This window comes from Coloeus monedula (assembly GCF_965178545.1).
Source record: "Coloeus monedula genome assembly, chromosome: 23".
NCBI lineage: Eukaryota > Metazoa > Chordata > Aves > Passeriformes > Corvidae > Coloeus > Coloeus monedula.
The window spans coordinates 3,695,566-3,720,954 of record NC_138803.1 but is presented as its reverse complement, the minus strand read 5'-3'; the positions used below and the strand labels follow the sequence as shown (position 1 = coordinate 3,720,954).

The window sequence follows — 25,389 nt, the reverse complement described above, 5'->3', positions numbered from 1 at the left end:
TAACGTTGTGGCATTGCTTGGAAGCTTCTAGGAGTTAAGCCAGGGGTGCCTGAGACACTCTGCTGCTGTAGCTCGTTTCTCTGGGATCAGCTCCAGCATAGGGAGTAAGAAGTCTGTGAATGCAGCTGCCTCATCTTGGGACCACTCGTATTTTTCCACCAACACTTCAAAAAGGCCCCAGGGCTTCAGTTTGGTGATGTGCTTCAGATCACCTGAAACCCCAAGACAAATGGGTTAAGTGCAAGACATGGGAACAGAGCAGCTCAATAAAATTGGCTGAACAGCCAAACATGACCGAGTGAGCTCAAGACACTGTTCAAAGGAAATACAAAGTGCTAGGGCAAGCTGAAGGGACAAGTCAATTATATTAAACCCCCTTTTCTATCTGCTTCAGAAGCCTGTTATAGAAATGTACTTCCTCAAAGGGTTCTTTTTTCACCCCCTGCTATTTCAGCTCTCCTATCAGCAAATATTAACTTCATGAAATTACCAATTATGCTGCTTGACATGACAGATAAACTGTGCCACTGAGTCTGGAATACATGCAATGCATGGAGCACTGTTTGAGAAATCAATAAACTACTAATAAAGAAGGGGTTGTTTTTATAAAAAGAATCAATAAACTAGATCAAAACCTAATTTTTTGGCTCAATACATTTCTGGGGTACTCAGGACTTTTATGATAATGTTCTGTGTTCTGAGCAACATGGCTCATGACGCCAGGCACTATTTAAGGTGCCTGGCATGCCAGAAATGGAGTCAGGCTGTCTAGAAAAGCCTTCAAAAGTGAGTCCTCACCTCTAGCTGACAGAGATCAGCTAAATAAAACCACATCAAGTTTGACAAAACATCTACTGTGCTGTTTTTCTACCTGCTGCATTTGACCTACACCAAGATGCTGAGCACTGGGGTGTAGGATACTTTTAGGAGTAAGACAAGAATGCCTTACATTTAGCTGCAGTTTTACTGATAAAGCATTTCATAAAACAAAGGAAAGACTTAAAGCTACATCTTTGCTGGCATCTACTTCTAACTGGCATTTCCAGCAAGATATTCCTGTGTATTTGGGGATGAGGAGATAAGTGATTATTTGCTTTGTTTCCTTTTACCTTTTTTGGTGAAAAACTCCTTGGAATACTTTCCTGCCAAAATGAGCTTGCGAGGTATTTTCCCCAGAAGTTCTATGATCAATGCAATATGATCTGCATGTGAAAAATAAAAAAAAAAACCAAACACAAAAAGACAATGAGATTCATCCACACAAAACATCTCTATGCTATTTTCATGCTCTGGGATATAAGGATAAAGACATTATCCCTTAAAAATTACTTTGGAGATGCACCTGAAACCAGATTACACTAAGCAGCAACAAAGACAAGAGGAAAGAGTAAAACAGATATGGGCAATTTGAGGCACAATCAGTTTGAGACACAAGGTAGAGAATCCAGCAGCAAGAGGAATGCAGAACACCAGAACAAGAACATGGACTTCGTTGCACAGTGTTTTACTGCAGAGGCTTGAGCACAGTTGCTGCTGATTTGGGTAAATTATCTTTTTGCAAGGAGCTTTTGCATTGTAAATTTGTAAGAGAAGGCTCATTTTGAAGAGGCAACCATTGGATTTCAAGTCCCATTTTAAAAAGGAAATGCGGAGACAAACAGACCTTCATCTCGTGAGTAATCTTCCCCAGAGTGAGGCTCGAACAGATAGTCCCCTGTTGCCAACTCAAAGGCCTAAACAAACAGAAATGAGCACATTAAATCACTTCAAAACACTCTAAGATGTGCTGCAGGTTGACTCTGCAAATCTCTGTGGGCCAGAAGCAAAGCAGTGGGAAAGAATAACCTGCAAAACTCTGTCAACAGCTATAATCTTAAATACTCCATTACAGCCTAAAATGTGCAGTGACTTTGCAACACTTCAAAAACTGCATTAAAAACGTCATAGGCACACCTAGGATGAATTTTGGGTGCAGGACCACCAGCTAACCACAAAGTTAAGGTATTTCACATGCTTAGCCTTTGCTCTTCCTCGTCAGAGTTTTGCAAAAATAACACCATGTCCAAACTATAGTTTCTAGGGGTGGATATTTTTAGTTTGTTTTGTTTGCTTGGAGTTTTTTGGGATTCTTCCCTCTCCCCAGTTTTCATTTGTTTTTCAAACAGTTAATCTCTGAACATCTGTCTGTAGAGACGAAAACACATTTTAAATGAGAAAAACATCTGCACTCATTTCAACTCACCACTTCTAAATTCTGTAACACATCCACCTTTTATATATTTCACTTGTACTCTGACCTTCTTTATTCTCAGTTTTCTTTATGACCTGCTGGTGCCAAACAGTTGAGTCAGGCACACTGTGTAATTCTGGCCACATGCTCTGCAGAGAAAACATGACCCTACTGCATTTTCTTTTACCACATTCATCAAAATCCCAACTTATTTTCCAAGACAGCAAAAATGTATATTTTCCAAACTTAAATTATAAAAACCAAGCTTTGGTTTGTAGAAAACACAGAATGGAGACAATGAAGGGGCACATGCAGTAACTGGCTTGACTGATTTCTTTTCATTGCCACATTCTACATTTGCCAGCTGTTACAGGAACAGCTTCAGCCTCATCTCAGCATTACTCAGCTTAAATATTGATTCCAAACCTGCAGAGGATGATTAAAATTAAAAATTATACTGAAGGCACTTGTGAAACAATGCTAGATGCAACAGAAAGGCTTCTTTTTTCATATAAAAAGATATCGCATCCAGAATTGCCTGGTTGTCTTGTTTTTCCAAAGAGCACGATGGCAAAGTGCAATCATACTTGAAATCTGCTGATGCTGGACAATGAAACTTTCAAAAGGAAAGCCACATGTGGAGAAAAAAGATAAATAAAAAACCCACTCTAGTGTGGAAACATATTATTCAGCAAATCTGGAAGTTGACTGAACACTTGTAAGGGTTTCTTGCCAGCAGCTCAGAGGGCAGAGCAGAGGAGGAACATCCCCAGCTGGCAGAACTCACCATGCAGGCTGTGCTCCAGATGTCAGCAGGGGTGTTGTACCCCGACCCTATCAACACCTCCAGGGACCGGTACTGTCTTGTCTGGATGTCTTCAGTGAAATGCTTGTGCTAAAGAGAAGAAATGTTTTACTAAACAGCTAAAGACTCCTTAGAAGAGGAGAATCAACAACCTGGAAGGCCAGAGTAGATCAAAGCTCATTGCTGTTACATTTCAGCTGCGTTTTACATCCTTGTTAACTATTTCCTTATATTCCTAAAAAGTGCTGTTTAAATGCTCTACATGAGATACTCCTCCTCAAGTGAAGCAGTCCGGCAATTTAGAGGAAAGCAAGCCACAAAAATCAAATAAAGAAAGACTCTGCAGCATCTCCTACCCAGTCCTGGCAGACAGGCCATGGTCCAGCTACCTTAAAGCAGATAAGCAACAGCAATCTGAGAAATCACCTTGCCAGGCACTGCAAGCCTGACTGCAATTCTGAATTGAGACTCATCCCTCCCAACAGATCTGAAGTAATTTGCCATTTTAGAAGCCAAGTAAAAAGAGACAGTTCTTCTATTTGAAATGTCAAACATTTGAAAGCAGCACAGCACAACCATCAAAGAATAAATCTTGGGAGCTTTATTGTGTGAGTCTCTTTCATGTGCTCGTGAATGCACTGAAATGGTCTGACAAGCTACAGAACCAGCACATCAGAGCAATTGTTTGCAACTTTCTCAGTCTCCAGGAGAGCTACAAACTCCTTCAGCAGTTTCACATGAGCAGATTTCTACACACTGTAATGTGACATGGGTCACAGCCCTATTAAAAGGAATCAATACCAGTGAGGCACCCAAAGCATGGACTGAAATTTCGTGTTTAGAGGACCATTTCTTCCTTTGTGTCCTTGCTTCCCCCTCTTTTTTCCCTGTCATAGTTTCAAACTTTCACAGCCAGGTCTAAGGATCTGCTTTACAGATTATTTTCCATCTTGGCAAACTGACTGAATCTGCAGGTTTAAACAGTCAATGTGAAAAGACTAAACTTACCACCCAGCAGGCGTTTCCTAGGTCAGCTATCTTCACTTTGAGCTTATCTGCATTCTTGGGCTCAAGAGGATTAAGAAGGAAATTCCCAGCAGCTGATTTTCCTAGAGGCAATGTGTACAACAGCTGATTAAAGCTACATAAGCAGTGTCACCATCTGTCACCCAAATCCTATCAATCTCTCCCCAGCCAGGAAGTTTTTCTTATGGATCAGAACTGCTCCCTCCCTGATGCTTGGGTATAAAAATGAGCATCACTCTGCACTATCAACAACATCATTAAGACCCAACTGGTGTCATTAAGCAGAAGGATAAATGAGCATATGCAAGAGTGACTATTTCCCAGCATTTTTTGCACAGCCTGTCTGTATTTTAAAAAAACCCTGTTGAAATAAGGGCATTGCTAGAAACAAAACAAGCCTCACAACCCCCCTTAAGCCTTCCTAAATCTTTGAAGGAAGAGTCCCCATGTTACAGCATCTTTCTGACATACCCATCACTCACTGCTGCAACACAATTAGAAGAGTTAAAGGATATATTGGGAAAATGGAATCACACGATGGAGAGTAAAAGTATTAAGTCACTAAATGACATCCAGCTGTACCTTTAAAGCTAAAATTTGGGAGAGTTCAAAGCTGGAAATTTGGAAGAGGGTTATGAGAAGCAAAAGATGTCAGTAACCTAGCAAAGGCATCCAGCAAAGTGCAGTTCAAGTTTCAAAATCTGAATTTCTCTTGTTACTGTTCATCCATATAACTCCCCTAGTGGTACTCTGGCAAGAAAATGCTGGAATACTTTTTAAAATAAGTACAAATGGTAGCTTTACCCTCCTTCTCCAAGCATGTATCACCTGGCATGGACACAAAGAGGCAAAAATGGACAATTTTACCAATTCACATTTTTAACATATACACACCTGGAATGTGTTTAAATTGCTGTACACTACGTCATGTCTTATTTTCTCCTAAGCCTACAAGACACATTTTTTCCACTCTGAAGAAAATCATATTCAAATAAAAGGATTAAAGAAGCTGGGGTTTTTTTTCCTTACACTGTATAAACTTTGTTTCAGGCTGCATTTTCAGTTCTGGGAAAACATTTACCCATCTTGAGTAACTGAGAGAAGTTATCTTTGCTCCATATTAAGAACCAAACTGTCAGAACACACTGAACAGTACCAATCCCTTAATTTAACAGCAAGTGACAATCTGTAGACTTAATGAATAATCACATAAGCAACACCTGATTCAACAGAGGAAATGTTCCTCCACTGAAAACCAAATGTACAGGTGTTTTTAAAAAGTAGGAATACTTATGCATTCAAAAGTCAAAACTGAAGCACAACTACAACTAGCAGCTACAAACAGCAAATGTCTTGGAGTATGATTGTCAGGTTAATTACTCCTGGCAGGAAAAGTCTCAAACAGGTGGTTCTGATTACTTCAGCCTAAAAAATGCACACTTCTATTAATATGATGAAGTGTTGGAAAGGAATCTCCCACATCAAGGAGCCCTTTCTTACAAGGTTCTTCTTATACCTTTGTTGTCTGTTGGGCTGTTATTCTCATTCTCATCCTCTGAAGGGATCTCTGTCCTGATACTTTCCTGAAAATTGTTCATCTGCTCACTGAATGCCTGCTGTTCGTTGGACGTGGGCTGACACACCATGGAATCCTCTGGGGCCAAGGGCACAAACGAGTCCGACATTGCTTCTTGAGGCCTGTTCTCTGAGTCACTGTTGTGCTGAGTGTAATTACAGCTATGGAAGTTCTCAGCCTTCTGTGTGTGAGGGTGATTGCCACAGTCATTGGCATTGTGAAGGTCGTCCTCAAGTTGCACAGACCCTTCATTCCCAGAGTTTGTGAAGTCCGTCACTGGGATCACTCCGTTGCAGTTGATTTCTCTTGCACGTTTTTCCACGCTGCTTTCCATAAGATTAGATTGCTCCTGTCCAAGGGCTTGTGCTGGAAGAGGGGGAAAATGAGAATGTAGCACAATATGTCTTAATAAATAGCTGGAAGCTGTTCAAGGGGGCAGTCTAAATGTAACTGAACACAGTAATTCATTAATTTTGTAACAGGAGATTTCCCAGTCTCATTAGAAGGACAGAACCCAATGCAAACAGGTGAAACAACAACAGCCACCTCTGCTAAAGGTACTCCCTCCTCATACCTACAAGTAAATGGATAACACTGTCCATTCCATGTTAGCAATGCTTTAGGCCCATACCTGGCTTTTTGCTGACATTTTCCTCTGGTGGACTGACTTTTATGAGCATTTCCAGAGGGGTCTGAGCTTCTTCCTCCTCTTCAGGTTGTGTCTGCCCAGGGTTTGCTTCCTTCTCCATTTCCTCTATCTCTTGCATTCGCTTCTCCAACAACTCAGCCTGTCGTTTCTGCTTCTTTTTCAACTTCTTTTTCTTATTCTTTGACATTTTGTCAGCCTACACAGAAGCAAGCAGAGAAATTGGACTTAACATTTTATACTTCAATAAATTTAAAATGCACCAAGGTTTAATTTATCTTAGAGCTGAGGAAGCAGTCTGTGATGAAAATGCTGGAGACAGCTCCTCTCCCAGACAAAAAGCAGCTATTCTGGGTTTTGAACCACTTGTCTAAGGCTTTTATCAGTGCATTTTTGCCCTGACCTGAAAAACCTACATTATTCTCCAAGTGAGGGATCTCAGACTCCATAAAATAGTCACTTTCAGAACAGACCTTGAGATCACCACAAGGACTCCTTGTTCTGGTGATAAATGAGCCAATACTATTCACAAGTCCAAGACAGCGTTGAACCTGATGCCTATGCCAAACACAAATCACATTTTTTCTTCTGATATAAGATTGCTTTCTCTTAATGCTGACTGGATTATGAAACAATGCAGGAGATACTATCAGTAGATGCATACTTACAGATGAAAGCTATTACACTTACTGGTTTTGGCTGTGGTGCAGTGCTCACTGAAAGGGAAAGGAAGATCAGTAAATCAGTATGGCTATATTCAAAAGCTGCAACTGCATTCTGATGTTAAGGTACATTTCTCCTATGTGGTTTGTTAACAACATTTTAATGATATCAGCAAATGTGATTTTGAAGGCTCATTTCTCTACAAAAACACAGCAATTAAAAAAAAAGATAGAAACATTAAATAAGCAAATGTATTATTCAATTTTCAGACAGGAGACTTGCTTGACTGATATCAAAGACTTAAACTTCCTGTCACGTAGCTTCATTTACTGCATGTATTATGCATCCTACCCAAATGAAAATGCAAATCAAAGCATTAAAATACCAAACTTCAGAGAGCTTCCTTAAGCTAAGATATGCTATGATCAGTTCAGCTCAATGTTGGTGTTGTAAAATTATGACTGACAGAGCCTTCCAATACATACTACAGTGGTTTTTGAAAAGTACACATTGCTACAGATGGATATTCTGAGGAGGAACACAAGGAATAAAAGGAAATTTGCCCTCAGATCTTTAGGAGCGTTTGCATGCCAAGGAAGCTGTTTCTGTTGCAGTTTTTCAGACTTCTGCAAATGGACAACAGGTAAATCATCTTGTTGAAACTCTCGTCAAATGCATTTCCAGCATCATGCAATGAAAGGCAATAAACTTTAGAAGGAAATGTGAGAAGTATTTTGCCACATTTTCACTCCAGTTCTATACTGAGTGCATCAACGTTGTGCTACATAAGACTGACTTCACCAGTGCCAGATTAGCTGGTGTTAAAAGCAGGTGCCAGTGAGCATTTATCCTCCCTCTTGTTTCCTTACACAAAATGCCTTCCCAGTCATCCCTGAGTTACAATTCATGACTAATTGCACAATTTACACTCAGCTTTTCAAAGGTTACTTGCATTATTGTTCCACTGTACTCAGGAAGTTTTTCTTAGTGATGATATGGGGGTATGTGGGGGAAATAGCATCAATTTTCAGAGGAAAAAACCAAGAAAAAAGGCAAATCACCTGCAGAGCCAGATGGTGGGGGAGCCCCAGATCTCTGCCACTCTGTTGCCTCTGCAGCCAGCCTGCGAATGTACTGGTCATTCACACACAGCAGGATGTTCTCAGGTTTTATATCTGTGTGAATGATTCGACATTTTGTATGCAAGTAATCCAGACCCTGAAGAACCTGCAGGCAAGTGAGAAGGAAGTCAACCATGAGACAATCTAATTGAGAGCAAAGTGAAAATGCATAAGTGCCTAGGGTGGCCAGTGAACCTGAAAGGGTTTGTGTGTTCAAGAATACTCCAGGTTAGAGCTGATGTGATCAGTGGTTACTACCAAGTTCCACAAAAAAAAAAGAGATTTGCATACAGATTGTAGCTACCATTTGAAAATACTCTATTTACCCTCATAACTTAACTTGCCACAGGTGAAAATCTAATTTTAATACTCTACAATAAAATTACACTTTCCTCCTTCCCCTGCACCTCCCATGTAGAAAGGTGTTTCTTCTTAGGCAACCACCCAGTAGGGAGAACCAGTTTCTCTTGCTCTTCCCATCATTAAGCACTTTGCTTACTGTGACAGCTTTAAAAAAATACTTCACTTATGAGAAATGATTGAGGTAAGAAGAGGTTAAAAGCAAAAACCATCATGATTTAAGTGTCAGAAAACCACGATCTGCAGCAGAAGGGGCTTGCAGTAGAGAATGGAAGTATTAACCCAAGAATATTTTGCTGCATGAGTGGACCAGGGATTTTTAACTTTTGTTTCCTTGGATCTGAGAAAGATTAATGAAAGAGTTTTAATTGGGTCAACGGGAGGAGTGCAGTCAGAACTGGAACTTACCTGTTTGATGATTTTTTTGACACAAGGGAGCGGAAGACCCTGATAATTTGACTTGATGATCCACTTCAGGAGATGATGCCCTAGAACTTCAAACACCATACAGATATCTGGAACTGAATCAAGGAAAAACCCAGACATCCAGACCCAAGGAGCCCTGAATTCCCAGGACTGAGGATCGAAAGAAACCCATACCACTTGGGCACTTTATGTTAAAGAACCCTAATCCTGTTCTGACACAGCTTGGAAAAGCTGCCTTCCTCAACAGCATCATCCTACACAACAGTGCCATTATCTAAAACAGAATAAAAAAAAAATACAGAGGGATGGAGCTGCACAATGGTCCTACTACAGCAGCAGCAATCTCCTGCCTTGAGTGGAAGCCAGTTGCACAAATGGACATTAGTATTTCTGTATGTTTTGGAACAGCCTATGCTTTTGCCCCAGGCAAAACTCGATGCCAGATCTTTTTGTACCAGCATTACCTGAAAAGATAATAAAATTTCCATTTCGTAAGTAATCTTCAGAACAATTAAGTAACTTTCTTTGCCCTCCTTTGCCTCTTTACCAGCAAAACAAACTTTTGACAAGCCTGGATTTCAACTTTACTTGTATGATCTGCTTTTTAGCTCTAAGATCTCAACAGCTACAGTCACTCCAGTGACATATTCAGTACAATGCCCTTGTTTTAGAAGCCAAATGTCTATGAGTTTATTAGGCTGCTTTTCATCTACACTGGCAGAAAGCATACATTTCACAACAATGGAAGAAATACAAGCTCAAAACAACATTTATTCAGAAAAAAAGTTATGCATTAGAAAATGCATTATGGGTCTACTGCTTATCATCTACAGCTCAATTCTCTCAAGCAGCCCAGCAATTCTCACTGAAATAAAATTTAAGCTATCTCAAAGCGAAAACAATGCACAAAAATCCAACTTTCAAATTTTAAGGATCCATTATTAGGACTTGCTACAAATCACTGCCTATGAGAAGGCTGTTCCCAGAACTACAGGCCACTGTCAAAGCAATACACTTCAAACATCCTAACAATGTTGATAAATTACAAAGTAAGGTGTTTCCATAACTAGATACCAAGCTTATTTTCAAGTTATAGATGGCTCATTCACTATTCTCAGCTACTGATTTTAACATGCTATTCTGCTTTACTGAAATAACAGGTTATTAGCAGGCTGCTTGCAAAATTGAGGGGTTGAGACAGATGGGCTCTTCTACCTCGAAGGTACCTCTGACACAGCCACTCAGTCCTGATTCACAAATTGGTAGCAGAACATTAAAAGCACAACCAAGCCGTGCTGACACAAATTACGCCAGACTGAATCATCGCTCTGGATCTGAGCTCAGCAGGCAGTTTTGAGGCAGATCCTTCTACAGCAGCTTTCCTTGGGCAGGGAAAGGGATGCCTGGGCATTGCTTGCCAAAACAGGACAGCTGCCCAAGCAACTCCCATCTTTCTGCAATTCTTGGCTTTTATTCCACAAAAGGATACGGGAACCATTCACTCCTGAAATCTTGAAGTCATCTAATAACTGAACGACTCTCTCTTTGCTTGGATCATTTGGGTCACTGTTGCGGACCTGCAGAGAAAAGAGGTTATTTTGAAGTCAGATCCACTGCACACAAATTCTTGATGATCTGGAAATACCAAGAACGTGACAAATGTAAACTCCCCAAAATGGAAAAAAAGAGTAAAAAAAAATTGAGCCCAACTCAAGCACTCACCGATTTCAGCAACTTGATTTCATCCAGTGCTGTTTCTGTGTAGTGCTCTGCACTCTTCACCACCTTCATTGCCACAAATCTCCTCCCTCTGTGCACACATGGCAAGTAAATTGGGAACTGTTAATGCTCATAAAAAGAACTTATTCTCCAGGATTATCCCAGTTCTTTTGCATGCAAGAGAGTTTATTGAATGCATCATGCTAAAATAAGGTTTAAACACTCAAAGACTGTCTTTGAGTCTTTTTTTAAAAAAAGATGCATGTTAGTCATTTCTCAAAATATGGAATAATAGGTCAGAGGCTGCTGAACACAACTCTTCCCACAGATATGGTTTGTCCTGTTAATTCCCTCCCACGCACTTGCATGAACAATATCAGGAGAAATTTCTGTGCTAGGATGTGGACAGCTAATGCTTTGTGCTTTTATCTAAAAGGATGTTTTCTGCTCAGGTTTGTGTATTCCTGCCTGGAACATCAGCTGGAGCAGGAACACTTACTGGATGTCCCAAGCCAGCCACACGGTGGAGAAGTGGCCCCATCCAAGCTTCCGAATCACGTGGTAGCGTCCATTGAAGAGATCTCCTATTTTCACAAGGTGGTAACCCCCTGGAAAAACACAAGAAGCAGAGAACAGGTGTGTGGAACAAGCATGACAATCACTGCAGCATCACAAAATATTTCCTCAGTGAAAACACCTGAAGTCTGCTAGGCTGACCACCTTTGGAAAACACAGGTTGTGATGGTAACAGAATCTTGCAGCTAAATATCAGCATTGCTTTTGCATGCTCTGACCCTGTAACATGAAAGAGGTATTGCAGCCAAGATCCCAAAAGTTTTCCTTGCCATTTTCCTGACCAAAAGGCTCTCTGCCACTGAAAACAGGAAAGTCTCCTCTGCACCCTTCATATCTCTCAAGCTGCTGACTATACAAGGTGATTCCATCACAGAAGCAAAAACATGAAAAGCCAAGGATGGAACTGGCAGAAAACAGAACAAAGAGAATGAATTGTGATTTGGTGTTTTCATTTGCCCTATATTTAGTTTCTACTCAGAGAAACAGAGGAAGGCTATTTGCAGAAACAAATTTTTCTGAAGAATAGATATCAAGATAATGATCTGATCTTCAAAAGAAAACCAAAGAATATGAAAAGGATTTGAAAGTGTCCTTTTTACAATGAAAATACAAAAAGAATTAAATGCCTACTTTCTTTATCAATATTGGTACAGAGAAAAAGTTAACAGCTTTCAACTTACGCATTAAAAACAGCTCTGCAACTTAAATCTTGACTGGTAACAGAGGGAAACTTGGAGATCACTTTCTCCATTTCACGTTGGCTTGAAAAATGCTATTATCATGCAGTTTCAAAACACCCAGTGTAAGAGGGAGTCTATTTTCATTCTCTACAGCAAATGGGAAATGGAGGGAATTCCTTGATTGCATTGAAAATCCTGCATCTTAAACAGACAACTGCTCACCTTTACAGTAATCATTTGGATCCTCTTGCTCATCATCATCTGATCCCAGGATTTCCTCCTCTTGCTCTGGAAGATCATTCTCGGAATGGGCAGCAGGGCCCCGGTGCTGGGTGTCAGGTCTGAAAGAGAACACACTGCATGTCTCACACACATTACTCCTCAAGTCTGCAGCTTCCACAGCATACGAGGGACTGCTTAGGATGGAGGAGATGCAATATTCAGCCTTCAGAAAAGCTACTCACATTTCAGTGCTTTTATTTCTAAGCTAAGATCAAAGTGGACAAAACTAATTTTTTTGTATACTCGTGAGAAATGCACCTTAATGCCCTAGACCCACTTTTTTAGTGGAACCAAGAAAAGTCCAGACAAGACAGAAAGTTAAAAGTTTAGTGATCCCACCAAAATATTAGTCTTTGAACCTCTTCTCTGCTTTTCATTCAGTGAGAACTCTTCTAAAGCAGGTTTATATTTTATTTGTTATCCTAGGTAAAACTTGAAAATTTAAATGTTGATGAATTTTATTTTAAAGACTAACATCAGTTAGTTTTTACTCTTTCAGAAAAAAAAGTTAACCACTGTTTTAGAACTTGTGTTCCTTTCACATTCAAGGTCAAATGAATATTTAACAGTCCTTCTGCTTCTATCACTTTAGAACACTAGAGCCCCTAATCTTGGCATTTATTTCTCCTGTTCTCAAGGGGCAGGCTGCATTTTTAGTTCATCTCTTTACTCAAGATCCAAAGTTTATTACAGTTGTCTGAACTACGGAGAGTGAGAGGACACAGAGCAGATGTTCAGTAAACCTTCCTGAGAGCTTGTGATTGCAGAGGGATTGGAATCAGGCACTAAGGTGGTGGAGGTTTTTCACTCCCACATTCATAAATAAAAGCATTCATTTTAGGTGTTTAACTTTTCACCAAATATGCTACTCTTGAGTTCTTGCTTGTGAAGGCTGTGTCAGCAAAGGTCACCTCCATGCTCTCGCACACTCAGGCTGTGCCCCCCAAATAAAACATCTTCCGTGTCTCAGCTCCTTCATGGCATCACACTGATCACAGCCAATCAGCTCATGAAAGGGTAACACCAAAATCAGGTAATTTATTTACTTTACAAAGCATTACAGGGAATGATTACATGCCTACAAAGATTCAAGATCCTTCTGTACGAAGCAAACACTTATAATGAAAACAATGCCTATGAGACCATTTGCTTTGGCAGGATTTAAGGGCAAAGTACTGCAAGATAGCAACATTAAGTTTTCTTTCTTTAGAAGCATGAGATATTAAAAATAGCTGGAATTGTCCAAAGAAGTGGGCAGCAAACTTCATTGCAGCAGTGACACAGAAGCACAAGATAACATTCTTTACAGCGGGTTCCCCGGCAGTGAATTAGCGGAAGTTTCTTGTATTGAAACTATTGTTGCAGGGAAGTAGCAGATAACACCGGTGCCTTCCAGCACCCTCTTTCAAATTCAGCTCATTTTGCTCCAAGAAAGAGGAACTGCCCACCCAGTGGAAATGCCAGCAGCATATGCAGGCCCTCAGATGCAGTTTTCACAACTTAGACCTGAGCTGGAGTCCTGCACATCGTATCAGGGCTGTACCAACTCATCTTAATCCATGGCGGAAATGTAGGATTTCCATTTGGAATAGTCACACAGTAGAATGAATGTTCAGCACTGACCTACTACACATGCACTCTGCTGAGACTTCACACATTAAATACACTGCTAACACATTCAAACTACAGCCATCTTAAACATCATAAAAAGGGAGAAATCTTGCGTTCCAATCTGATGATGACTAAATTTGTAGCTACTTAAAATCCACAACTGAAGTTCATTTAAGCAAGGAAGATCCACAAAGGTCATTCCAGGCACAACCCACCACCAGACACTTACTTTCAGTCTGTGTCAGTAAGTCCTCCTGACTTTTAAATTCAAGAACAGCTTAGTGGTCTCAAACCATAAACCAAAGACTGCCAAGCTAATGAGACTTTTATTAACAACCCTGCAGCTTGATCCAGCCCTGAGATATTTAGCATTTAGACTTTTTTGTGACTGAATTATAGGTCGGGTGTAGGAAGAAGCAAACCTACATTAGGGGACGCAGAAAGTCTTAAACTTTAAAATTGCTGCATTCCTTTGGGGACAACTGAGATACAAATAAAGTCATGCATTATCCCCAAATTAAGAGCAGGAATCAAAGGCAAGAAATAGCCATGGACAGAATGGTTGAAGGGGAGATTAGATGCTCATAGACTACAAATCCTATAGACAGGGTAAAGAGAACAGGAACTGGACAGAAAGATTTTAAGACAGAAACCTCACACATAGCGTGAGTAGTAAAGAGTAATTCTCCCCAGTGCTGCTTCAGGATTGTCACTTTTTTAACTGCACAGGATGTAGGGGATTAAAAAGGACTCAAAAGAAAATTCCCCTTAAGTGGCAGTGATGCAGACAGACACATCACGCCACTCTGCAGTCCCAGTGCTTCTCAATAATAGCAATTTCATGCATCGAGGAAGAAGTTACTGGAAGCACTAAAGCCCATTCTCCTGGAAGCTTTCTGTGCCCCTCCTAAGGGGCTGACAAATCCTGCTGCTGGCAGTCTCACACACGACACACCCTGGAGTCTGCAGCTGAGTCTTTCATGGGGATCCAAAAGCGTTTCACTTCCACATTAGAATCTATGATACCAAGTAATGTAAGAAAGCCGTATTCACACACATCTCTATAGTGCTATTTCCTTTATGAAATCACCTCCGAAATATATCCCTTTCCTTTGCCTCCCTGTGAAAATTTGTTTGATGTTATTACACACCACCCCTGTTCTTCCCCTGAAATGACCATGTCAGCCAAAGATACAGATGAAGACAGAATTAATCAGTGCAGAATATGTGTTAATACCTAATGATATACAAAATGATATACAAAAGCACAAACCTTGTCTGTCACTGCTCACAAAGACGGTACTCTAAAAGGCACAAAAGGCTGATAAAGAGAGCAGAAAAATCCATACCCAGTATTTAAAGATGACAGCTCAAACAGCTGTTGTCAAAATTGCAAAATGCAGATAAAGTACATAAAAATCCTATACTAAATGATTGTTTACACATTAAAAAACAAGTGTTCTAGGGTACTTTTTTTTAACAGCCACCTCTGATCTACAGAAGAACACCATGATCACCTTTTCCTTTTGCTCTCTCATTGTGCTAATTAATCATCAGAATGAACTGGATCTGCAGGGTCTCTCTACAACTATATAGCAATATTTTACTTAAGAAAAACAATGTGGAACAGCAAAGCTAAGGCAAAATGCTAGGTCTTCTATGGAATTCATGTGAATCCACATCTAGAGAGACCCTCCCAAAAGTCCTTATTCCCTGAAGAACTGCAAATTCACAAGACAAAATTAGAGAGGGGCACCTACCTGCAAGAAGCACGGCCTCCCATGGATAAAAATATTCCCGAAGACAGCCCAACAGTTTTCGAAAAAGCCATCAAAAATCAGACACCACAGTGTTGGGGAAGGAGGGGGACATCAGCAGCAGGCAGAGGGGCTGGTTCTCCTCAAATGCAGCAAAGCTTTGTGCAAGAGTGAAGGAGAAGAGGGATTTGCCTCCAGCACCCAGCTGCAGCTGCCCAGCACTGCATTGCAGGTGAAGGGCCGTGCAGCAAGGCTGGGGCTTGCTCTCAGCTGATCTTCCTGCAAATTCAGTCGTGTCAGGGGGGTGAGCATAAAGACTCATCCCCTCCTCTTGATGTCTACATGTCTCTTCTTCCCTCTAATGAAATTAGAAATTCAGGCAGATACTTTGTTTCATCTTCCTGAACTAGCCGGTTTTATTTGCCTATTCAATAGCCCAGTGGATTCAAAGCTGGGATGAAGACAAGGATCATGGTAATTGTTGACAGAGCAACCCTTTTGATAGAGGAATTCCAGCACAATCACGCAGCAGGGAACGGGCGTTCAAAGGAAAAATGAATTTTCTGAAGTGATTCCACACCTCCCCTTCCAAAGTTACAAGAAAAACTTATCCTTTATGCTTAAAACAACAAAACAAGCAGAAGGAGTCAAATAATCTTTAAAAAGTTGAACTGAGTATTTTTCACAGCAGCGGGCACTTAACATCATCCTCCAACAACGTACAATTCCCAGTCATTTCCGGTGCCTGTTTATCCTGCTGGTTTATGTAAGTGATAGGGGAAACAAGTCAGCAACAACATGACATAGCAAGTAACAATGTAGAAATTTCTCTCCTAGGGAAGACTGTTAGTGAAAGACACACTGAAGCTGCCCCTGCACTTTCAAAGCAAGAGGTTTAAAGAACTCTCTTCATCTGGTTCTGTGTCTATAATATTTTCACCTTAAAAGTTCTCAGAAGTCTGAATATGCTTTTAATAGTTTAGCATTGCCAAACCTCTTCATATTAAAAAGGTGCTAAAAATATTCAAAATTTTCCACTGTAGACAAGATTTTGCTCCATGTTCACTGAAGATATCTCCCAACCCCTGCAATGCACAGCAGGGATGGTAAAGAGTTATTTGCAGGAGCTAAGATTTGAGTCACTCACTTGTTCCTTACAGAAGGTGTTAAAGCAATTTGGAAAAACACTGTGGAATTCTCCTGCCAGTTCTCAATGATATCACTTATCTGGTCCACACACTAAAAGTAAGGTAAAAAATGATTAAGAAATCTCAGTCACACAATGTGGGTTCTTATGGATTTGCAGTGAAGAAAGGGTGCCCTCTATAAATTACCTGACACACAGCCAAGTCCCCACCCTCAACCTCACCATCAAACTCTGAGCCTGTTTTCTCTGCTCCAATAACTTACATAAAAAAAACCCAAAACAACCACTTGAAAGGAGGTGTTTGGTTCTCTTATTCAAGAGTATTAAGAGTGACTTCAAAACTCTATTTTGGACAGAAAATATGTACTCTTCCTTGTCCCTAAAACAGCAGGAATACTGTCCATGCTACCTAACGACTTGCCTTAAATAAATACAAAAGCAGACTCCTTCCATCCTCAAGCAAGGAAGGCAACATACTTTCAGGCCAAATCATTTCTGTCACACCCATCATCCTTAAATACATACTAACAAAAAAAGATATTCTCCTTACTCCTCTCTCTCCCCCTCTCAGTTTGCCTCTCCCTTGATATTTGCAAAGATGACGCCCATCTGCAGGAAACTGAAGGGAAATGCTTTCCTAATTTTAAGTCGCCTGCAACACAGGCTTTATAAACAGTGTCATCCCTTATTGGTGAGCTCAAATTACACACATGAAACGCCCCCAAGCAGAACTCAATTCAGTGAATGCAGGACAAATGACGAATCCAGCTCCCACTGTAGGCACCACAGATAAAGGTACTGCAAACACACCCCACGACTCTTCTTTCCACCTTAACCATCCGGTCAATGACTTCCTGGGCTCTGCACCCACTACAGCAAGGTCTCACTTAAGGATTCTGTGTCTTCATTCGAGAAAAAGCTCCATATGGCATGGTGAAAAGCCAGGATTTAAAATCCCTCTCCCATTTCCACATCTGTGCAATGGAGACAATGTCTCTTTAAGGAAGAATGCTTGCAGGCTGCATCTCATTACTATTTCTTAGTGTGCCTGTAATTTCCAGATCATGTTAAGACACATCTAGTGAGAATGAGTGCTGCTGGTGGCAGCCTCCAGTGTGCTCACACACAGATCTGCTGGCAAACCTCATGCTCAATGAATATGGTAACTGATTACACACAAGTTTCAGGATGAATCCAGGTCTGAAATTATGAAAGTGTTTCCCTGCTTGTATGCAGCTGACCTTTCTGCTCAAGAATTTCCACCTATTTTGGGGGAATTATAAATCACAGATGGTGGGGGACTTAGGAGTGTACAATCCACATTATTTTGTGATTATTGTAACTTATTCACTGTTGCATCCCTATTTTTCTGAGTAAATAACTGATGTTTTCTGCCAATAGGGCAGATCCACAATACTTGCTGCTATAGAGCACTCATCCCAGAGCTACAAGAATACCCCTGTCAAGAACTTAAAACAAGACTGGAGATGGTCAAGCATTTAGTTTTTAAATAACAGCACTCAGAGGCACCAAGACATACTTTTGATTAGCAGATCTGTGGGAGCTCAGTTTGAAGACAAGTACTGGCTTTCACATGAGAACAGTATTAAAACACAAATAACAGGCAATCAGGTTTCTTGCTTCCCATCCCCACTCCCCCACACAAGCACTTAACAAGCTGTTTGTAGAACTGTCTGCTATTCCAGCTATCACAAACCAAGGAACTTCCATGGAAACCAGCAGATTTCAGTTGTGTCCTGTCATGGTCTGATAATCACTTCTGTATTTGAATGAAAAAATTACGAGGGCAATGCATTCTGACTCTACCTTAAACTTTATATTCAAAATACTTAAGGAAGACAAGTGAGGAAAACATAATCCAGGATCCTGATCCCAGGCAAAGCTTTGAATATTGAAGCAGAAATTGAGGGAGAACCTGAGAGAGCTGTCAGAACTTTGGGGCTCCTCAAAGACCGAAGTGATACAATACAAAAACAAACTGGAAACTATCAGATCCTATTAAGAATTTTCTGCTCCCCAGACTGCACAGATGGAAAAACCACCAACTGTGTCTCTCTTCAGAGCAATTTTAGAGAGGAGGAAGAAGTGAGGCTTCACTGCATGGCAAGAGTCTTGCAGGGATTTTCAGGTAACAATAATCTCGTAAACCCAGCTGATGATCTCCTGTTAGCCTGCTCTGCTTCCTAAACAGACACCTAAACCTTCTGCACCAAGGCATTACAACGTTCCCAGCACACCTGTGCAGGGACACCTGCAGAGCACAAAGCAGGGGTGAAAGGCTGAACTGTTGGCACACCCATCACACCTTCCTCCTGGCACATCCCCATCCTGGACAGCTCGTGAAACATCAGAACACAGAGAATTATCTTTGCAATTCCATAGAATACAAGGAAAACTAGTAAAAGAAGTGTTCCCAGGAAAGCACTGAAAATAATGAATATTGCAGGCATTTGGGAAGAAGTGGGGAGAAAGCAAGACTACTAACTTAGCTCTGCCACTGCTTCCCTGCAGGAGTAGAGGGAGACAGAGGATCTATTCAAAGTCCTGTGAAAAAATACCTCCCACTCAGTAAAGCCTGTAAGAAATGATTAAATTCACCAGTGCAGGCAGAATTAGCAGGAAGAAATTCAGATCATGCACATTTTCCAGAACAAGCCACATACCTTATGGCTGCCACTACTTTTGTAGATATTCATGCTTACAGTAATAAAATGCTCTGCTTTGAAGCACAATTGGTTCGACATCCCTTACATAGAACTAGTGGTTTTATACATGAATAGGCCAACTTCTCCTGAAATGAACACTGAATTGATGAAACAGTATTATCATTTGGGTCTGCTACTGAAACAGCCACCACCTACACATTATACAGACCTGTAGCCTAGTTCTATGTAGTACAGTTATTTTCTTCATTACAGAGAAATGAGCTGTAATATACAAATTTTTCTTCAGTCTCTTTCCTGTTTCTTTAACTGCTTTGAATCTGGATGGGTGTTTCAGACTAGTTTTTAAATTCTGGCTCTTAATCTCAGTAGTAACTAAAGGAGTAATTTTCTCCTAGGACAAAGATAACAGTTTGCACTTCTAAGGCCTTGCAACACAAAACATAGACCGAAAAAACCCACAGTATTTTACTAGCAGTTATGATCTAACAGTCACAAGTGCCCAATTTCATTACATATTGCCAGAGACATCCGTAAAGTACAACTGTATTTGTATTTTAGTTCAAACAGAAGCTTGTATTTTCAAACAGGAGCACAGTTCTGAAGTAAACACCAGATTTGCCTTGTGTATTAGGCTTTTGTTCACACAGTGCACTTTTACAGAGTATGGTAATGAAGAAGGAATTCTCAGGAGGAATTTCTCCATGGAAAGGGTTGTTAAACACTGGAAAGGGCTGCCCTGGGAGGTGGTGGAGTCACCATCCCAGGAGATATTCAAGAAACACCTGGAAGTGGCACTCAGTGCCCCAGTCTGGTTGACAAGGTGGGGAGTAGTCACAGGTTGGACTCAATGATCTTGGAGGGCTTTTACAACCTTAATCATTCTATGAACATGAATCTCTTCCAAATGCAAGCAGACAGAAGCTGTGCTTCAGCATCACTTTTGAACAAGAGTTAACTCGAAGCAACCTTGCCATCCAAACAGCACTCGGGGTCTTCAAAAAAACCCAGCTGATGATCTCCTGTTAGCCTGCTCTGCTTCCTAAACAGACACCTAAACCTTCTGCACCAAGGCATTACAACGTTCCCAGCACACCTGTGCAGGGACACCTGCAGAGCACAAAGCAGGGGTGAAAGGCTGAACTGTTGGCACACCCATCACACCTTCCTCCTGGCACATCCCCATCCTGGACAGCTCGTGAAACATCAGAACACAGAGAATTATCTTTGCAATTCCATAGAATACAAGGAAAACTAGTAAAAGAAGTGTTCCCAGGAAAGCACTGCGCATTTCCCTCCTCAGGAGCAGGGCAAGTATTACATCCAACGCATCTGTCCACTATGATGAACTCCAAAGACACAGTAACTGCTCCAAAGAACTGCAAAAGCCTTGTCAAAAATGCAGAATTGGGCAAAACCAACTACCTGAATGCACCTCATCAGATACTGCTGTCTGGAGAGTTTACAGCTGAAGTTACTAAAGCTCTGGTATGAAAAAATACTTGCAAGCCTACAGGCTCCTTTTTTAAAGACAGGTTTTTTTGAGTGCCTTTGGGAATCAACTGACTGTGAGCACCCAGGATGTTCACACCTCAAGAAATGACAAAATTAATACATCGCATTCTTCCGCAGATAACTTTTGGAAAAGCTACCTTTGGGCAGCAACACAATCTGCAGGAACCTACCTACAAAACTTTTGTTAATAACTACTTCTGGCATGCAGATCTCCTGACATTCTTAACACTAAGGAAAAGGCCTGCCATTTACCAAAAATAGATTAAAGCAATTTTAATTCTAATTCCTTGCCTTTTCGATGGAAAATAAGTGAAATTAAGAAACTGAAAATAGTGCTTCACTCAAGGCCACAAAGCAATCAGTGACAGTTAATATGAGAACTCAGGATGTCCCTGTATCTCAGCTTGTCTTCTGTCCCTCCAGGGCATTCACCTGTCACTGTCCCTGCCCTGCTCCTCAGTTCTTACAGAAATGGGACCTGAACAAAGGTACACAGGCAGGACATCCTCCCAGCCTGACAGTGGCAGAAATGGAACCACCAAGCAGGCAAGGCAAGTAGAAGCTTCCTGAGCAAACATTTGAGACAGCTGGCTTAATGAATCTTCCAGGTTACCAAAAGGTTTGGGGTAGTTTTATTGGATTGGGAAAATACAGTTAACTCACCTTCAGAACTCCAAGAAACTCTGCCTGCTCTCTTTCTACGGAAGAGAGTCAGGATAAATGCATTCTCTACTTCACTGATGTAAAATTAAACTTTTAAGACAGGAAGGAATGAAAGAAATAGGATCATCTTGAATTTGCAGAAAATTAAGAAAGTGGCTGACGTTCCTATAGGAATATATATTAATTTCAAAAACACATATTAATTTCCTATAAAAAAGCTTACACACAGAACCATAATTAATATTTCCAAGGTGTTTCTGTAAATCGTCAGTTTAGACTGGTCTTGTCTGAACCAAAAATGTAGCAATGTTAACTACTGGATGATGAAAAAAAATAAGTAACTTTCCAGTTTCTTTTAACCTTTCCAAGTGGTTTCTTTTGTTCTGTTTTGAGCGATATTGGGTTTATAGGTAAACTTAAAGCAGGCGTAGCTCATTTCTAAAATGAAAGATATTTTTAATTGTTTTAAATCTCTTCAGAACATTCTCTGCATTTTTATACTTACTCGTAATAATTCATAATGCTGAATTCAACCTTTTAAAATCATTGTTTCATGCTTTTTACTGCAAATGTATAGAAAAAATATATTACAGGAAAAAATTTCATGTGTGACCTAAACTATCATGGAACATCAGATATTAAAAGCACATTCCATGTGGTTTCAAGTATAGATTTTACGAAACAACCCAGTTAAGCCTATTTTAGAAGACTTAACTAGAGCAGCTTTGTATTTAAATAGAATAAATGTTGTGGAACTGTACCTAAAGTTAGAGGCTGACACTGAGTTCTTTTAGCTGCACAACATAAAGCGTGTGCAAGTTTTTTTAATTTCTGAGGTACAATCCAATAAACTTATGGTACCAGAGAACAGAGCTGAAGCATGCAGTGTAAGAATATAAACACAGCATTTGACAAACAGCATGGCTCTGCACTCCAATCAAGGTTAGTGGCAAAATCAAGAGCTAATCAGCAGTGCATTTAACCTGTCCTGAATATGTGGTTAAAAAAAGATTTATAAAAAGCCCCTAACATGCCAGCGCTGAAGTTATCACTCAGCAACCTCAAAATCTACACAGAAATCAGTTCTCCCAGCTACACTGTGGACTTTATTGGCAGAGCCAGTATTGCTGGTCTGCAGCTAGCGATGGAAAAAAAACCCCATAGCACATACAGGATTAAACAATGGATTATTCATACAGAAATTAGAGAAGGAGGAAAGCATTTCAAAAACTGTCCTAATGCTACCTTCAAGAAATACCGGGAGCATGTACAGAATAGCATGGAACCATAACACACATCTCCCAAATACTTTGGTTAAGGCTCCTCACTCTTCAAAAGCCCCATCTCAAAACCACTGACTCTTGGCTGGAGGCAACAAGAAAAAAATATTTTAAATCCCTGTGATGTGTCTGAGGAAGTGACTGAGAAAGCATTACTCTAGGCCTAAAGAAAAAACCCTCCAACTCCCACCTCCAGTGCCTTAGCCTTACTTACTATCTTTGGTTCCTGGACACCTTCGAGTAAAAAACATCCTGAGGTACCAGAGATTTTATAGAAATAAGCTGCATTTTAAGGAGCCCACAGAACCAACTCCAAGACTTACAACACCTTTTTCTACAAAGGAATCCACGAGCAGCACTGAACACAGCACTTAGTGCAGCCTGCTGAAAGCCATTGTTTAGTATTTATTTGAGTTCTTCTAATTTTTACATCTGCCTCCAAAAGTTCCCCACACATAAAGACTCGTGACATTCCTGCGGGAGGAGAGAAGCCACACGAGAGCATCAAAGCTAAAGAACGAAGTAAACAACACACCACGGCATTCTTTCGGCAGGATTTAAGGGGGGAAAAAAAAAAAAAAGCTCAGGGGGAAAGAGAGTCAAGAGGGGGAAAAGTCAAGAGAAGCTGGCTACTGAAGTGCCCGGGGGACGGCAGAGAGGGGACGCTGACAACTCCCGCCGGGGTACAACCCACGGCCAAGGGGAGATTGCAAGGGCAGACCACCACCCGGAGCCCAGTCCCTAAGCACTACCGCAACTCCATGGTCGGGCTTTGGGGACAAGCAGGGAAGGCAGAGGCTCCCGTACCCCGTGCAGCCCAAGAAGCCGTGACCGGACCCGGAGAGGGGCCGGCGGCCAGAGCTGGGCGGCAAAACGGCCGCCGGCGGCCACGCGCTGCGCCGGCTCCGCTGCTGCCAGCGCCCGAAACGTGCGCTCGGTTAACTCTCGTTAAAAACCCGCCCAGCCCCGGGGGCTCGCACGTTCCCCCGGCGCCGAGCGCCCTCCGGGCCGCCGGGCTCGGCAGCCCCTTCTCCGCGGGGAGGGCCGGGGGGAACAAAGAGGCGACGGTGCCGGCGGGAGATGCCGCCTGAAGGGAGCCGCGGCCGCACTTACTTCCTCTGGGCCTTGTCCTTCTTGGCTTTGGTCCGCTTCTTCCGGGCCTGCAGCGCCAGCACTGAGGGAGAGAAGGAGAGAGAGGCGTGAAGGGCGGCGAGCCCTGCGGGGGCCCCGCGGGGCGATGGAGGCCGCGCCGCGCTCACCTTTCCGCTCCATGGCCGCCACCGCCGGCGGCCCCGGGCGCCTGCGCTGCGCCCGCCGGGCTGGGCACGCGCGGCTCGGCCGCCTCGGCCGCGCGGAGCCACCGCCTCCCGGCCCGGACCCACCCCTGCCCCCGCCCGCCCCGCGCGGCTCCGGCTCCGGCTGCGGCTGCGGCTGCTGCGGCGGCTCCGGCTCCGGCAGCGGCGCGGGCGGGGCGCAGGCGCGGGGCCGTGCGGGAGCCGCCCCGAGCCGAACGGCGGCGGGTGGCGCCGGTAGTGCCGCCGGGCACGGAGCGGGCTCCGTTTGTCGCCCGCCGCCGGGGCCTGCTCGGGGCGTCCACTGGCCTCCCGCAGCCGCCTCTCAGCGCGCAAAGCCTTTCACTGCACCCATGTGTAAACTCGTGTGCCCCGAGCAGAGTGCAACGCCCGGTAGACTCAGAGATTATTAATATTAAATAATTTCTTTAATAATGACCACGGAGAAAAACCTTTGCAGTTACTGGGCCGTTCAGGCATTTTGCTGCACGCGTTGAACAAATACCTGTGTTTAAGGTGGTTATATATTCACCTAGGAACTTCTGTAGGTTCTACTGTCTGTAGTTTTGCTCAACACTATTTAACTTGAAAAAGATGAATGTTCACAAACATATTGTGTGAATCTGCTTGTGGGTGAGGCCAGAGACTTGTAGATAAGGAAGAAATGGGAAAAACCATCAATTTCAGAAAATGTTACTAATTGACATAGACTGCTGCTCAGCCAAAGTCATGCTAAACTTCTGAACTTTGGGAAGAATAACAAAGACTTATTAGGGTTATGAATATTACCTTCTCTGCCCAGGGTGGACTTGAAGCTAATTCTAATGATCACGTATTGTACGTTATACAAAAGGAGGGGTGCATATTAAGGGGGACATAAAGTAGGCTGATCGGGAAGTACTTTCCAAGTCCTCAGCCCGTGGGGAAAGGGAGAGGCTGATGAGGCTGGGAAAATTAAGATAAAAAGGAGGCTGTGTCCTCAATCTGAGGACAATCTGAGAGACCCCATGGAGAAATGCCCCATGGCCTCTCCCTTTGTTCATGAATAAAGCTACAGGATTCCTCTGTCTTCTTTCTTGGACATAAACCTCTGGCAACACGAATTTTTCTGCACAAACTGCTCCAAACTACTTGCAGATCTGCCACAAACATTACATATTCTATCAGGTGTCTATCTGGGATTCTGATCCCCTACTGCTGTCAGGGAGCCACAGAGGAAGTCACGGCAATCAGCTGGGACCAGAGCTTGAACCATGCCTAGTGTGGTTTTAATTTCTAGGACATTTTAAAGCATTCCCAAGAGCCGGGCCCTTCGGCATAGGATTATGGA

The 25,389-nt window shown here is 42.1% G+C and overlaps 1 protein-coding gene across 1 annotated transcript; it reads right to left on the bottom strand.

Annotated features, from left to right (window-relative positions):
* Window positions 1-27: 27 nt before the first annotated feature.
* SRPK1 (SRSF protein kinase 1) lies at window positions 28-24,096 on the bottom strand (the record flags this gene model as incomplete). Its single annotated transcript, XM_082296077.1, has 16 exons — window positions 24,027-24,096; window positions 23,881-23,941; window positions 12,051-12,169; window positions 11,072-11,180; window positions 10,576-10,663; window positions 10,343-10,430; window positions 8,836-8,942; window positions 8,008-8,173; window positions 6,974-6,999; window positions 6,269-6,482; window positions 5,578-6,003; window positions 4,044-4,144; window positions 3,018-3,125; window positions 1,664-1,733; window positions 1,110-1,202; window positions 28-212 (listed from the first exon to the last, which is right to left on the bottom strand). Exons 1-16 carry the CDS (start codon window positions 24,037-24,039, stop codon window positions 28-30), a joined length of 1,974 nt encoding a protein of 657 aa, XP_082152203.1. The 5' UTR covers window positions 24,040-24,096.
* Between the last annotated feature and the right edge of the window lie 1,293 nt (window positions 24,097-25,389).